Source organism: Rhinolophus sinicus, chromosome 18 (assembly GCF_057876585.1).
Source record: "Rhinolophus sinicus isolate RSI-liver-muscle chromosome 18, RSI-T2T, whole genome shotgun sequence".
In the NCBI taxonomy this organism is placed as follows: domain Eukaryota; kingdom Metazoa; phylum Chordata; class Mammalia; order Chiroptera; family Rhinolophidae; genus Rhinolophus; species Rhinolophus sinicus.
This window is the reverse complement of record NC_142518.1, coordinates 109,542,029-109,558,992: the sequence shown is the minus strand read 5'-3', so window position 1 is coordinate 109,558,992 and position 16,964 is coordinate 109,542,029. Positions and strand designations below refer to the sequence as shown.

At 48.0% G+C, this 16,964-nt stretch overlaps 1 protein-coding gene across 1 annotated transcript; it reads right to left on the bottom strand.

The window, feature by feature from the left end:
- Positions 1 to 590: 590 nt before the first annotated feature.
- LOC141569592 (melanoma-associated antigen 10-like) lies at positions 591 to 1,421 on the bottom strand. The gene is given in 1 exon segment (XM_074323328.2): positions 591 to 1,421. A coding segment is annotated over 1 exon segment (831 nt).
- Positions 1,422 to 16,964: the final 15,543 nt, after the last annotated feature.

Here is a 16,964-nt window from a genome sequence, read left to right as displayed (position 1 = left end):
TGCAATTAAAGCTAAGAACAAAGAAAATTCCTACCATTTGTAAATTTTAAAATGCTCATGCAAACAGTTCTTTAAAAATGAAGAAATTAAAAACATAATTGGGTACGTATTATCTAAAAAATAAAATTAATGAAGAAAAAATCGTACCTATTAAAAAACATGGGATGCAGCTAACACTGCACTTAGAGAAAGATTAAGCATTTCAATTACTAAAACCAATAGAAGAAAAATGAGTCAAGGATTGAAACCTAGAAATTGGATAAAAGGATAAAAGCACACTATACCTTAGAAAAGTTTTGGGGAAAGATTAATTTTTAAAATAAATAGTGTAGAGAGAACTAGTTAACTACTAAAAAACAAATAAAACTGTCTCTCTTTACATAAAAATTACAGATCAATCAAAGATTTCAAAACTTCAAGGAAACCAAAAGAATATGGGTGAATATATTTATGTTCTTGGGATGCAAAAAGTGTGAAAGAAAACAGCAGAAACTACAAAGCAAAATACTGAAAATTTCTCCATACTAACAATAATAATTAAAAAGCAAAAAAAAAAAAAAAAAAAGTATAGCAAAACACACTGCCACTGGTTAATTTTTGTGGGAAGCAATCTCAGACTCAAGGCAAGAGAAGGTGCTGAAGGTGGCCATCGAATAGGCCCTGGCCACCTCAGTGACCATGGCTTGTGATCTCTCTTCTTAATCTCTCTGAGCCTCCTCATACCAGGTAGGAAAGGCCTTGGGGATGGTATTGGTGACCTTGGCCAAAAACTCCAGGATTTTCATCTTGCTGGTTTCAGCATGGGCCCTGAGACCCCACCGGAACTTGTAGCATGCAGGATCGCTGTTGGGTACCTGCCGGTACTGAAGGTACTGTTCCTGCACCCAAACCTTGGTGATGAGCCCCCTGGACTCCCCATAGATGGAATGCTGCACCCCATCATGCAGCCCCATGTCATTCAGCGCTTCCCACACTGCCTCCTCAGGGGCACGGTTGCCATGCATGAAGATCACACCTAGAATATTTATCAAGAGGCCGGTCTTGGGCATGCTGTGCTCATCACTCCCCATCCCATTGTAGGTGAGGCCTAAGGTGGTGACCAGGACATAGGAGCAGTCGCTGGGGTCCACTTCCTTCACATCAACGCCAAAGACCAGCTGCAGGCACAGTGAAGCTTGACTGAGGATCTCAGCGAAGTGGTCCTCGTGCTCTCTGATGATGCTGCTCAGCATTTCCACCTGTGTGGTCGGCTCCTCTGCACAGTACTTCTGGAGCAGGAACCGCACCAAAGCATCCGCCCTATCGTCTATGGCCTCTCTAAGCAAGGAGCCAGTGTCTGGCAGGGCCTGCAAAGTGTCTGGCCCCTCTTCTTCCTGGCTGCTGCAGCCCTGACATAATTGGGCTGATGGAGTGACTGCCATGGCATTGGGAAGGAAGCAGGCTCTCTGAGGAAGCTGGGGAGGCCTTGGTGTCCCAGTAGCAGCAGAACGTGCCTTTATGTAGCCTGAGACCAGATAATTGTGGCAGAAAGAGAAGGAGGGAAAGGAAGAGCAGGAGCAGCAGGAAGCAGAGGAGGAAGAAGAGCAGGAGGAAGAGGAAGAGGAAGAAGAGCAGGAGCAGGAGGAAGAGGAAGAGCAGGAGCAGGAAGAAGAGGAGGAAGAAGAAGAACAGGAGCAGGAAGAAGAGGAAGAAGAGCAGGAGCAGGAGGAAGAGGAAGAAGAGCAGGAGCAGGAGGAAGAGGAAGAAGAGCAGGAGCAGGAGGAAGAGGAAGAAGAGCAGGAGGAAGAGGAAGAAGAGCAGGAGTAGGAAGAGGAGTAAGAAGAGCAGGAGCAGCAGGAGCAGGAGGAGCAGGAGAAGGAGCAGGGGAAGGAGGAAGAGGAAGAACAGGAGCAGGAAGGGATGAAGAAGCTGGATTCCTCCTCCTTAGCCTCGGGATCCTGTGCGCACAAGAGGCCCTGGGCCTCTCTTTGGGACTGTAGGTCTTTCTCAAGCATGTACCTCTAGGCATGATGACTCGTGTCAGGCAGCCACAAGAGTGTGGACAGGAGGTGGGCGATGGGGACCCACGGACCTGGGGGAGACAGGGAGTGTGAGTGGCCTCAGCTGAGAAACCCACCTTAGGAGCCTCTGACAAAGGCGACTTACAGGTCTCCTCTGTGTGGGTGCTCTCGGGCGGCACAGTCTCTCCTCAGCGGGCTGTCCTGTAAGATCCTGAAGGAGGAAGTGAGATGTCTCCTCAGGGTGCAGCCAGCACGCCCAAGATCCTGGAGACACTGGGGTCCCCTCTGTTCTGGGGTGGGGGAGCTCCTGGGGACACATTCAGGGTATGTACCTCACGTTGACTTCTGACACTGCTTGGGCCTCCTCTGCTCTATGACCTGCGGCCACGTGCCTCAGATTAAGGTCTTTACTTCCCAGCTCATGGAGCCCCTGTAACAGGAAACAAGGGGACACCTCAGCTTGCAGATGGCATACACAGCCCTGAGCCCCCAGCGCTGACAAGAGGGGTGAGCGGGACTCTGTGAGATACCCACTGTTCTGGGGTGTGTGGTCCCCGCTGTGCTCCCTTAGGGTCCTCACCTTATTTCTGGCAGGGCCGGCTGCACCCCTCTGCTGGCCTGAGGCAAAACTCACAGAAGAAGACCACACACCCCTGATACTGAACAGAAGGAAGTGAGGGAGCCCCACATGTAGCCACACCTGCCCAGGGCCTCCCAGGGGGAACAGCGAGGGATGACCAACTACCGTGGGGTCCATCTGTCCTGGGATGTGGGGTCCACTCACTCTTCAGCTTCATGCCTGGCAGGGCTTCCCCTGTTTACCTGCGGCCACCCTCCTTAAACAAAGGTCTCACCTTTGTGTGAGACCAAAGATGGAAATGAGGGGTCACCTAATGCAGCCACACAGCTTCAGGTCCTCTCCTGGCTGGCAGAAGGGACGGGGGGATGGGGTGTTGGGTGTCTGTACATTCTCCTGTGCTGTGGGTTCACCGAGTCTTCTCTCCCAGTCCTCGCCATGACTCCTCAAGAGGCCTGGGCCTCCTCCCTCTGCCTCCCTCAGTCCAGCCCTCTGTGCGTAAACCTCACCTTCCTCAGCTGCCCAAGCAGGAAGTCAGGAAACATCACACTTGGAACCGCTCCCCACTCCCAGCTGTACCTGCCCAGGGTCCACAGCAGGGGAGCATCTCTGTGGAATCGCCTCTGTTCTGGGGTCCCGGGTCCCTTCCTTCTCCCTCTGCATTCTCACCTTGACTCCCAGGAAGACCTGGGCCCTCCCTCTGCGGACCTGAGGCCCTAGCCCCACACCAAGCCCCCAGGCTCTCTCAGACCAGGATGCAGATGTCAGGAAATGCCCTGTGGCCATCTCACCCTGGGGCCTCCCGGGCTGACTCTGCTCTGGGGTCCAGATTCCCTCCGGCCTCCTTTTCCACCCCTGCACAATCTGGGTCCTCCCACTGCCGACCTGAGGCCCTGCTCCCTCCTTATACCAAGTGGGCAGTTTGTGTCAGACCCGGATGTAGACGTTAGGGAAACCCTCGCGTGGTCATCCCGCCCTCGGGGCCTCCCAGGGCTGATGGCAGGGGCGGGCTTCGCTGGGGTCCCTTCTCTTGTGGGGCCCAGGGTCCCCTCAGTCCTCCCTCTGTGATGTCACCTTGACTATGACACACCCTGGGCCCTCCCACTGCCGACCTGACGCCCTGCTCCCTCCTTATACCAAGTGGGCAGTTTGTGTCAGACCCGGATGCAGACGTTAGGGAAACCCTCGCGTGGTCATCCCGCCCTCGGGGCCTCCCAGGGCTGATGGCAGGGGCGGGCTTCGCTGGGGTCCCTTCTCTTGTGGGGCCCAGGGTCCCCTCAGTCCTCCCTCTGTGATGTCACCTTCACTATGACACACCCTGGGCCCTCCCTCTTGTCAATCTGACGCCCTGCTCCTTTTACCAAGTTGGCAGTTTTCTCAGACCTGGATGTGAAATTTAGGAAAAGCCATGTGTGAAAATCCCGTTCTCAGGGCCTCCCAGGCCCGATTCTGTTCTGGGGTCTAGGGTCCCCTCAGTCCTTCCCTTACCTGCTCACCTTGACACCAGGATGGACTTCGATCCTCCCCTCTGCCAACCTGAGGCCCTGCTCCCTCCTTATACCAAGCGGGCAGTTTGTGCCAGACCCGGATGTAGACGTTAGGGAAACCCTCGCGTGGTCATCGCGCCCTCGGGGCCTCCCAGGGCTGATGGCAGGGGCGGGCTTCGATGGGGTCCCTTCGCTTGTGGGGCCCAGGGTCCCCTCAGTCCTCCCTCTGTGTCGTCACCTTGACTATGACACACCCTGGGCCCTCCCACTGCCAACCTGAGGCCCTGCTCCCTCCTTATACCAAGTGGGCAGTTTGTGTCAGACCCGGATGCAGACGTTAGGGAAACCCTCGCGTGGTCATCGCGCCCTCGGGGTCTCCCAGGGCTGATGGCAGGGGCGGGCTTCGATGGGGTCCCTTCTCTTGTGGGGCCCAGGGTCCCCTCAGTCCTCCCTCTGTGTCGTCACCTTGACTATGACACACCCTGGGCCCTCCCACTGCCAACCTGAGGCCCTGCTCCCTCCTTATACCAAGTGGGCAGTTTGTGTCAGACCCGGATGTAGACGTTAGGGAAACCCTCGCGTGGTCATCCCGCCCTCGGGGTCTCCCAGGGCTGATGGCAGGGGCGGGCTTCGGTGGGGTCCCTTCTCTTGTGGGGCCCAGGGTCCCCTCAGTCCTCCCTCTGTGTCGTCACCTTGATTATGACAGACCCTCGGCCCTCCCTCTGGTGACGTGAGGCCCCGCTCCTTATACCACGTCGCCAGTCTCGCTCAGACCCGGATGTAGAAGTCAGGACACACCGCGCGTGGTCCTCCCGCCCCGAGGGCTCCCAGGACTTACTCTTGTGGGGACCAGGGTCCCTCAGTCTTTCCTCATCGTCCTCACCTTGAGCCCTGGCAGTTCCTGAGAACCTCCCTCTGTTGACCGGAGGCCGGGTCCCTCAGACCAAGGCCCTCCCTGCCCTGCGTCCTCGCAGGAAGGTCTGTGACGTCACATCCGGCCGCTGCGCACGGCAATGCCCAAGGCTGATGGCAGGGGCCGCGATGGTTTGTGGGAGGCAGCGTCCTCCCTCTGGTCCCCACCTTCACCCAGCAGGGCCTGGGCCCCCATCGCTCTGTGGACTTGACCAAGGCTGTGACTCCCCGCGTTTCTTGAGAAGGTGAGGGCTGGAGGGGTTGCAGTTTCCTACATGTAAACATCAAGCCCAACTTCTGGCATGTAAATACCTGTCTCATTCACCCTCCACTGTTAAACCTATGTCTAGATACTGTACCTACTGGAGCGAACATGAAACCTCAGACTTCAAGCAAGGGTAAGATAACTAGTTGAGCAAATCTATTCACTAAATATAGCTTAAAGGCAGTGATTTCAAGCTCGAAAATACAAAACTGAGGAGAGCTGTGTAGACTGTGTTAAAAAGAGTTGCGTTGGAAAAAATCCCTCCTAGTGGCCAAGAAGTGAGTGGTTTTCAAAGTGCATAATAAGAGCAACTTGTAGGAGGGAAGTGGGATGATTTACATCTCCACAGAGACAGCCACATTACCTTGGAGGGATTTTAGGTTAAAACTAGGTAACGGTGAAGGGTGAGAGAAAACAGAATGAACCACTGTAATGGTGGCCTTGGGGAAAGGGTTGGAGGAAACATCATCTCCTTGCCATGTGACCCATCAGAATTGAACATGGGATCAATCAGTTTGAGAAGTCTTTTTATGGGTGCTAAAAAATAATATCTTTCTCTTGGCAAAGCATCGTGGCCTGTCATCTCCCCTTCTCACCATGGAGGTGTCAGGATGGCTTTGCGATGTCTGAGCTTCTCTCCCAGGGCTACCATTGGCTGGAGGAGATCCTTGCTGACCAATCAAAGGCTAAGGGTGTGGCCCCCTCATTGTCCCAAAGAGAAGCATATATTCTTTTCAGTTTGTTAAGGTTTCTTTCATGGCCCAAAATATCATCGCTCTTGTTAAATATTCCATGTGCCCTTGAGAAAAATATGTATTCTGCTATTGCTAGGTGCAGTGTTATGTAAATGTTAATTGGGTGCTGCCCAGTGCGATCTTTTCCACAGCTGGCATAGTGCCCAGCTGGTCCAGCCAAGAGTCTTGCTCCTGAGCAACTGCAAGTCCCTCTGCCTCCTTTAAAAAAGAGTATTCTACAGATCAAGGAATCACTGTGATTGCCAAGTAGGGAGGCTGTCAGAGCTGTCAGCGGTCTTTGAGGTCCTAATTGTATGAAGGAAGAACCTGAGGACCAGAGACAACAGGGACTTGTCCAAAGTCATCAGCAAGGCCATCAGTGGCAGAGCTGATTTGCTAATAGTTGCCAGGCCTGGGATCATCCCAAAGCACCATTCTTCCCTACAGTTTCACCTGGTCCTACGTGCCCCAGAGAGGGTGCTACCCTCCCTCCACCTGGATAGGCCAGGTGAATTTTCCTGTCAGTCTCTCTTTACCTCTCCAGGGTCAATCCCAGTGGTTGCCACAGTTCAGTAGCTAGGCACAGGCTAACAGCCACCCACAGACCCCCAGATGACTCAGAGGACAATGTCCTGGGAGGTCCAGGACCGGTTTTTGTTCTCCTAGCAGGGAGCCTCACTCACCAAAGGCCAAAGTATGGAAGTTTGGGTGCCTGACTCAGGGAGCTTCTGTGGACTCAGTGAATTTTCCCAACGATCTTGAGAGGTCCAGCTTCTCACACAGGAAAAGCAAAGTTACCTGCTGGAAATCACATAGCCACTAAGGAGCAAAGCCAGGATTGGAACCCACTGCAGGTGAGCCTTCCTCACTGGCTGACCTGAAATCTCCCACTAGAGCTAGGAGGCAGCTGTGGTTTAATGGGAATCAGGAGGCCTAAATTTCAGTTCCAGCTTGGCCCGCTACTGGTTATGCACCTGGCATAGGCACTTCATCTTTCTGAGTCTCAGTTTCCCCAGCTGTATAGTATGGACCACATTGCGAACCCTTTCTAGCTTTTGGTCAGTCAACAACGGTTTACTTGGCACCGATTTTATGCTACATTGTGCTAGGCACTACAAGTACAGTCAAATAAAGCCTCAGGGAGCTTACATTCTATTGAAGGAGGGCAGTTAGAATACACAAATATTGTATTTTGCTGTGTGTAATGAGCACTTTTTGGCTCAAATTTGTGAGGGAAAAATAAGGATGTGCATTATACATGGGTAGTACTAATTCCATAGCCACATAAATGTTTTTAATTCTTTTATTTATGCTTATGAGTTAATAGTGTAACTCTAGAAATCAATAACAATATCTGTATGCAAAATAATACCCTGGAATATGATAATCGATTTTGTTGAACTTATGACAAACTTGCAACGATGAAGAGTTCTTGGCCTTCTATGATGCGTAACTATCGTAAATTTGTTACCAGTACATAAAATTTCTTGTACCTTGTATCTGTTCTTGTGTTTTGTAATTATTTGTTACATAAAATTTCTTGTACCATAATATGTTAAAAAACAAATGCTAAAATTCCTTTAAAAATAACACAAGTACCTAAATGTAAACAAATAAAAATTTGAATTGAAAAATTAAAATGAAAGATTTTGTCCTTGAAATTTGGCCCCAAAATGTGGGAGCACATTATACACAGCAAAATACGGTAAATGACCAGATTATATTACGTCAGGCCAGCTAATTTCTACAAAGAAGATTCAATAGGGAAATGTGGTGGAAAGCAGTTGGGGGCTGCTTTAGCTAGGATAGTAGAGACTTAGGGTTGGCATGTAGGTCTAGTAGAATAACACACATGGAACTGCTCAGCAAACCAGGCCAGTGGTGAGGAGTGAGTGCCATAATGTGAGAGGGTCAGGTCAGTTTGCTCCCTATCTTCAGAATCTCACATCTCATTTCTTAGCCTCCCATAATCCCCACTTAAATCACTGTTCCAGCTCCAGTTCGGCCCTGTTGTTCCCTATCTTTTATGCCTCTAGAGATTTATTCCTACCACTCTTGCTGTCCTGTATCAGATTCATCTTTCTTTAGCTCCAGCTGAGATTCACCTCCTAGAAGTAACCTGTCACCTTATAGCTCCCTCTCAAGACTCACACATCTGTCTTCTCATGCTCTAGCTCCAAAGGATGTGCTTCTCTATAAGAGTAGATTTCTGCATGTATATACTTCACTTAGCCTACCAGATAGGATGACAGGGGGCCATGACTGCTTCTGAGCCCTTTGGGCCCCAACATTACCAAGTACATTATTTGGCACAGAGGGCAGGAGGCACTCAATTTATGTTTCATGGCACTGGTGGCAGCAGGCTCTCAAACTGAAGACTCTGCAATGTCCCACATTGTTAGAGTAGAGCCAAGCAAAGGCCAATAGAAGGGAGCAAGGGAATTCAGGAGAAGAGGGGGCTGGGTTTGTCCAAAGTCACTAGGATAGAAAACCTAGAGCTGTCCTCCTCTTTGGTCTCACATAACACTTTCTCCTGGCCTTCTTTCCATCACTAGCCAATTCCTCTCAGTCGTCTCCATCCATTACGTGTAGGTGCTCTTCAAGACTGTGCCTCAGCTCTTCCCAACTTCTTATATCGGTTACCACACACTCCCCTGGCTAACATTATTCATTCCCCCAACTCCAGCTTGACCTCTCTCCTGAGCTTCAGAGCTGAGTATACGGTTGTCTCCCAGGCCCCTCCACCTGGAGGCCTACCAGGTATCTCAATTTCAACAAGGCCCCAAACAACCTCATCTCCTGAATAAGAGCACCATGATCAATCCAGCAGACATTGGAATGGAAATCAGTGCTGAACGCTCCTGTTGATTTTACTCCTAGATGGCTTCTGACCCCATCTTCTCTTCTCTATCCCCACTGTCATCACCTTGGTATATAGAGGTCCTTGTGCTGGCCCATTTGCCCTCAGATCCATTCCTCACCCTTCTGCTGCTCCACTCTGTTTTTCAGGCTGAATTTCCTTGGCACTTGTGCCTCTTGAAGGGAGATTGGAGGGTGAGAGGAAAGGGAAAGGAGGATGAGAGAGGGAGCTCCTCTCTCTCTGCCTTGAACTGCATCTGTCTTCTCTGTGACCTCATCTCCCACCAACAGACCTTCCATGATTTCAGTTTCCACCAGGTGACCCCGCCTCAGGGCCCTGGAGACCCTGGCTCCATTCTTTGTCCCTCCAGCCTAGGGTTGGCAGTAGTTTCCTGCTGTTGCGTATCTCTGGGTTACCTCATCTTATACAGTTTGGCTTCTCAATAATTCCGTCTCCTATATAACTTGTTTCCTGCATTATATTTCTTGTAAAAAAATTAAAGTGGCTTCTGTTTTCTTGGTTGGACTCTGATTGATGCAACACTTATTACTTCTAACCTAGCTTACTATAAGAGCTTTTAAGTAAGTCATGATTTTAGTCCTATTCCTATGTTTGCATTGAACATTGCAGCCAAAGTAATACGTCTTCGACTAACTTTGCCTTAAACCTTCAACAGCTCCCATTGCCTACAGGATGAAGTGGTTATCTTGGTTTGCAGTCTGGTGATGGGATGAGTGGGAGAGAGGCTGTTGCCAGTGTTTGGTTTCAACATTGGGACCAGGGTAGCAAGCTGGAAATGTCCCTTAGCTGCTGGCTTAGTTTCAGATTTGCTCTTCACAGAAGGGAAAGTGACATGGTGAGTAATAAAGGCTCAAGATACCCTGATAAATATAGACCAACTGATTGAAAGCTCCTCATTCATCCACTTGCTACGTTCTCAAGATACACCTGTCCCCAAAACAGATGACCACAGTGTACCTGTAAAAGAAGCTTAGGAGCTTTGTTTCTTTTCTTTTTACACTTCCCCTTGTTCAAAAATGGAATTCGGAAAATTTTCAAAAGCACTTGGACACAATCTGATTTTTAAATTATTGGAGTATCGGGGCTAAGGAAAAATACAAATTAATTTAAAAATTAATATTTTTGAATGAATTAATAGTAATGCTGGAGAAGAGAGGGGAACCCAAGAGACACTTTGGGTGAAAAGGTGTCCAGTAATGTCCTGGCCCTTCAGTGCTTCTGAGTGTTACAAGGTGTCAAGAATTCATAAGAAGATAGAGGGGACCTCCCAGGAATCATACATCCAATGTTAAGGCCTCAATTTTGTCAGAGAAATAAGAACAAGGCTGCTTTCTATAGGCAAGAAGGATGACAACTGATTAGGAAACTTGAAGTTAGCAGAAAAGGTTTTGAATAGTGACTGGTAAATGTAAAATTCAAAGAATTTTACTGGCCAGTTTCTCAGCAGGCACACAAGGCCTTTTAAGCTTGCCTCTCCCTCACAGTCTAATGGTCCGACCTTATCTGCTGGATGATGAATGGGGGTGAAGCTCACCATAGCCATGGAAAAGAGTAGCTTGGCAGTGAGGATTGCTCAACTGAGGACAGACCCTGTTGACAATGAGGCTAATCATGGTTGTGTGCATTTTTTCCCAGTTGGACTCAGAGCTGGGTCAAAAAGGAAAGAAGTTGGGTTGTGGATTATTAGTCCATCCAGGGTTGGGGTTTGTTAGGTGGGGCAAGTGAAAGAGATGAATGGAAAGGAACCAAGAGTACTGGAGACAGAATTGCCCCACTGATTCACCATGTATGGGGGCCTGGCTTGGAAAGGAAGGAAGGAAGAGAGGCTTGGAGGAGGCTGCTGGACTAAGAGTGAAGGGATACACCCAGGGGTGGACACCTGTCTGAGGTCAAGGAGAAGGTACATTGGGAGTGAAGGTGTGAAAGCATTGAAGGATGGGGGCATGTGCTCAGGGATGTGATTTGAGGGCTGTGGCAGGCAATTTAGCTGTAGTTTCAGCATCTGAGCTTTTGGATGATGTTCCACATTGCTCTGCCCATTGGCTTTGGCGAACAGTAAGCTGGAGTCCTACCTCAGGTAAAATTTGGCAGGAGGGAGTATGTGAGTGGACTTGGAAAGTTCCAACTGTTTTTGAGTTGGGGAGAGGCGATAAATGTAGGAGCCAGAAGAATTCCATGGAAAGAACATTTTTCAATGAAAAAGGTGTCACAAACAACTAATTAGAAAGACTTGTCTCCTGGATCAGCTAAGAGATGCGTGTGATTTGGAGCATAGTGACCTTTTCATTTCCTTAGAAAGAGATGGGATCACTATGGGGATGTTCTTATGTGCAATGGCATTAATTGGGCTAAAATTGGCTCTGTTATCTAATGTGATAGTAATAATAATAATAATAATAATAATAATAATAATAATAGAAATTTACCAAATTAACAGAAACCTGAGGGTTCAGTGGAAAATATTTGCATTCTTAATGACTTAAAGCAAACCTGGGCCAAAGAAGTCACCGGAGGTTCAAATGCAAGGTGTGGAAGCACGCTAGCTGGGTGACATGGTGAGCTGGCCTGGGGCACTGGCTGGCCAGCTTCAGCCAAGGATCCAGCTCTGAGGCCACCTGGCTGCACACCGGCTGTAAAACATCATAGTTATGACATTCTGCTTGGTCCTGCTAGGGCCAACATGACCTGGAGGAATCTTGGGACCATGGAAATGACAGTCAGCCAGCTGCTCTCCTAGGGTGCTCTGAACAGGCCCAGCACCCCGTCTGTGAGCATTTGAACCTGATCTGACCTTTAGTTTGTTCCTGTGACAGACAGAAGATCAGCCATGTACTGTGTTTTATTCCGCTCTCCTATCAATTCACACAGCGCTTCTCAAACTTCATCATCAGTAGAAACACAGGGGCATCTTGTTCAATGCAGATTCTGATTTGGCAGGTCTGCAGGGAGGCGTGAGAAGGTCCCAGCATCCTGATGATGCCAGCCTGGGGGCCACACTTGGAGAAGTGAGACTCTCATCCCGGCTTTCTCCAACAGAGCATCTCCTCAGTCACCACCACCACCCTTTTCAGTGAGCATTTACTGAAAATCTTTCAAAGACCAGTCCCTGCAGTGGGGGGTGGGAGGCAGGAAGAAATAAAAGGGGCTACATAAAAGAACAAGACATGGTTCCTGCCTATAAGGGAACAGGCAATGATACTGTACATGGGTATAATATAGAGATGAACAGAAGATTGGGAGAACACAGAGATGGGACTCAATCTGCTAGGGTTTTCAGGAAGAATTCACATAAGAGGTGACATTAAGATGGATCTTGAAATCTGAGCTGGAGGGCACCAGGTGAAGAGATGGAGAGACACACCCAGAAAAGGGAAACATTTGTTCAAAAGCCTAGAGATGCACAGCACATGAGAAGTCCAGTGCCAACAGAGACCCAGGCGGACAGATGGATTGTGAGTGAAGTACAAGGCCATGATGGCTTTCTCTGTTCTGCTAACAAATTGGTCAGCAAACTTCTTTGCATGACTACACATCCCAGTTAATCCAAAGCTCAGACAGGGAGGTTGAACAAGCAGATATCTCAGAATAACAGTAACTTCCTATTGATGCCAACCTCCACAGATGTTTATTCCTCCCGGACTGGATTAGGTCTACCCTGGGGGAAAAGGGATGACAGCGAGGAGGAGACCGCAAATGGGCAAAGCATTTTGAGAACCACAATGTGTACCAAATTAATGTACTAATTACACATGAGTCTTATCTGTGCCTCAAAGCCAGCCCTAAAGCTCCAGGCTACTACTTTGCATCTAATTTGCTGTGAGAATACGTGAACTTTATGTAATTGGAATAAACTGACTGCTTTTCTTTAAAGACTGTATATTATCAGGACTTGAAGCAATTTATATGGCCGGCCTCCATTTCCCGCCATGTCCCCAGACAGAACAGCCAATTTCCATTTATACACAGAAAGGAACAAGACCTGCTAGGTTTCTCTGGTTTTGCAGGTTAAGGACAATGGGGAGAATGAAGGGAGGAAGGGAGGAATGAAGGGAAGGAAGGAAAAAAAGAAGAGAGGAAAGAAGGAAGGGAGAAAAAGAGAAAGGGAGAGGAGGAGGAAAGAAAGAAACAAAGAAAATGAAAATAATCAAGAAGAAAATACATTTTGAAACTCAACGTTCCAGAAGTGGAATTACTGGATAATAAGGTAGTTCTGTTTTAAATTTTTTTGAGATATCTCCACACTGTTTTCCATAGTGGCTGCACCAATCTGCAATCCCACCAACAGTGCAGAAGGGTTCCCTTTTCTCCACATCTTTGCCAACACTTTTTTGTGGACTTATTGATGATGGTCATTCTGACAGGTGTGAGGTGATATCTTATTTTGACTTTAATTTGCAGTTCTCTGATGATTAGTGACGTTGAGCATCTTTTCATATGTCTATTGGCCATGTGTATGTCCTCTTTGGAGAAGTGTCTCTTCATGTCCTCTGACCATTTTTTCATTGGATTATTTGTTTTGTTTTGGTGTTAAGTTGTATAAGTTCTTTATATATTTTGGATATTAACCCCTTATTGGATGTATCATTTGGCAAATATCTTCTCCCATTCGGTAGGTTGTCTTTTTGTGTCATTGATGGTTTCTTTTGCTGTGCAAAAACTTTTTAGTTTGATGTAGTCCCATTGTTTATTTTTTCTTTTGTTTCCCTTGCCTACAGCCAAAAATAAAACTAAACAAAAACAAAAACAAAACAAATCCCCACTTCTGGAGATTTGTATTTGTCCGAAGAAATCCAAAACACTAATTCAAGTATATGCATCCCTATGTTCATTGCAGCATTACTTACAATGGCCAAGATATGGACGACTGGATAAAGATGTGGTACATACCGTGTTTCCCCGAAAATAAGACTGGGTCTGTGGGGACAGAGCCCCAGAAAGTAGTTTACAGGCTCTCGGCCTCACGTGGAGGAGTGCTGGCTCAGGTAGTAGATGGCCGTCAGCTGTGGCTGATTGGCCGTCAGCTGTAGCCAGTTAGCCAATTAGCTGCTAATATAACTGCTGCGGCTACGGAGGGAGAGAAGAGAGAAAGAGAAGAATGGGGGCTAACAAGAAGATGGCGGCTGGGCTGGCAAGTGTGGATGGCGGTTTGCGGACAGGGTGGATCCAGCCTCCAGTGAGAGTATAGTGCCGCCAGAGAGAATATAGTGGTATGACTCCCCTACCTATGGTTCCGTGGGTGTTCCTTTTTGGCCTCACCATATCCTGCGTTCTTATGGGGGGAGTGGGAGCAGAGACCCCCCAAGGCCGCCCCGCACGACAGGGTCTTATGTTAATTTTGGCTCCAAAAGACGCATTAGGGCTTATGTTCAGGGCATGCCATCCTAAAAAAATCATGCTAGGGCTTATTTTCGGGGAAATACAGTATGTACAATGGAATATTACTGTGGGGGCAGAGCCCCAGAAAGTAGTTTCCAGGCTCTCGGCCTCACATAGACAGGTTCTGGCTCAGGTAGTAAATGGCCATCAACTGTGATGGGATGGCCATCAGCTGTGGCTAGTTGGCTGTCAGCTGTAACCAGTGAGCCATTGGCCACTAATATAACTGCTGTGGCTATGCTAGCAGAGAAGAGAGAAAGAATGGGGGCTAGCAAGAAGATGGTGGCTGGGCTGGCAAGCGTGGATGGCGGTTTGCGGACAGTGTGGATCCAGCCTCCATTGAGAGTATAGTGCCGCCAGAGAGAATATAGTGGTATGACTCCCCTACCTATGGCTCCGTGGGTGTTCCTTTTTGGCCTCACCATATCCTGCGTTCTTGTATGGGGAGAGGGAGCAGAGACCCCGCAGGCCTCCCTGCATGACAAATGGCGCAGCGAGCAGGGTCCCCCGCACGACAAATGGCACAGCGAGCAGGGTCTCCCGCACGACAAATGGCGCAGCGAGCAGGGTCCCCCGCACGACAATTACCTGGCCATAAAAAGAATGAAATCTTACCATTTGTGGCAACATGGATGGATCTAGAAGGTATTATGCTAAGTGAAATAAATCAGACAAAGAAAGACAAATACTATATGATTTCAGTTATATGTAGAATCAAAAAAAATAAAGAAATAAATGAACAAAACAGAAACAGACTCATAAATACAGAGCACAAACTGATGGTTGCCAGATGGAAGAGGGATTGGGGTCTGGGTGAAAAAAGGAAAAGGAAGAAGATGTGCAAATTGGTAGTTACAAAATAGTAATGGGGATGTAGGGTATAGTATAGGGAGTATGGTCAATAACATTGTAATAACTTTGTATGGTGTCAGGCAAGCTAGAATGCCTCAGCATGTAGACTTATGGGGGGGTCACTTCATAAGTTATGTAAATGTCTAACCAGTATTCTGTGCACCTGAAACTAATATAATACTGACTGTCAACTGTAATTGAAAAATTACAAATTTTTAAAAAAGAAAAAGCAAAACAAAACAAAACAAAAACCGATGTACCTAGGCGTCTATCACCATAGGCAAAATCAGAATGATGGAGAACATTCTTACAGTCATTTTAGCTTTATACAATAGGTAACCATTGTTTTTAATTGCATATAGGAGGATGGAATAATCTTTTCCTTGCTTAGGGCCTTTGTAGCTCATAATCAGGCCCTGTTCTTGTGAATTCCACCACCTGGAGTGTGAGAGTATGAGGTGCAGGTGTGTTGCTGAGCTGGCCCAAAATCGCCACAGCCATCAGCTCTGAGTATTTATTCATTGGTATTCAGTTTCACACCCACAGTAAAATTACCCACCAGGATGAAGGACTCTGCCTTTACTTACAAACTAATTGTATTGGATTTAGTTGCCTTTGGTCACATACATTTTCCCCCTGGCTGCATGGGGTAAATAACTGACTTGATTAAGTCCTCCATTGTTGACTAATTTCTTTGGGCATAATGAAGCCATCCCACGTGTACAGAAGAAATGAGCAGGTATGTAATGAGCTGCTGCTTCCAATCGCTCACCCTAAATGACTGTGAGGCTGCTGAGTAGCACCCCATGGATTCATTACTGGGCCTGGGTGATTCATGCATAGTGACCTATGGAATTTAGTGACTAACCCCTGTGTCTCTTGAGGAATGGCAGAGCTGGCAAGAGAAGGGGGAAAGAAGAGGACTTGGTGGAGCCCGACTAAAAAGTTTTTTTTAAATCAATCCTGAGAGAGCAGGGAGGCAGATCTCCTGCTTGTCATTAGAACTATGTACCTGGACAGCTTTTTTTTTTTTTTTTTTTTTTCAAATTAAATTTATTGGGGTGACAATTGTTAGTAAAATTACATAGATTTCAGGTATACAATTCTGTATTACATCGTCTGTAAATCCTGGGTTCCAATCCTGGGAAAGTCATTTCACTTCTTTAGTCCTCATATCAGTGAAGTGGAGGTGCTAAGAGCTACCTCCCAGGGGGAAATATGAGGGTCCATTCATTCACTTCTTCATTCATTTAACAAACATGCGTTGAGTATCTACTCTGGATCAGGTTCTGTGGAAGAACTTGGGATACATTAGTGAAAAGAATAGACATTATCCCATCTTCCTAGACTTTCTGTTAGAGGCCTGTCATGCGGGGTGGCCTGCGGGGTCTCTGGTCCCGCTCCCCACATAAGAACGCAGGATATGGTGAGGCCAAAAAGGAACACCCACGGAGCCACAGATAGGGGAGTCATATCACTATAGTCTCGCTGGCGGCTGGGTTGGAGACACAGGAAGCAGGAGCCACACGATCTGCAACCTGCTGTCTGCTTCTCTGCCAACGAACCAACCCCATTTGCTAACTGCAACCCGCTCTTGCTAGCTCAGCCACCATCTTCTTGCTAGCCCCCATGTGCTGCTAGCGTAGCCACAGCAGTTATATTAGTGGCCAATGGCTCACTGGTTACAGCTGACGGCCAACTAGCCACAGCTGATGGCCATCCAATCACAGTTGATGGCTATTTACTACCCAAGTGAGCACCTTTCCACGTGAGGGCAAGAGCCTGGAAACTGCACTCCTGGTTCTGTCCCCACAAGGCCATATACTAAGCAAATAAACAAATGATATAGCCTCTCTACGGAAGCAGCTTCTGAGTTGAGA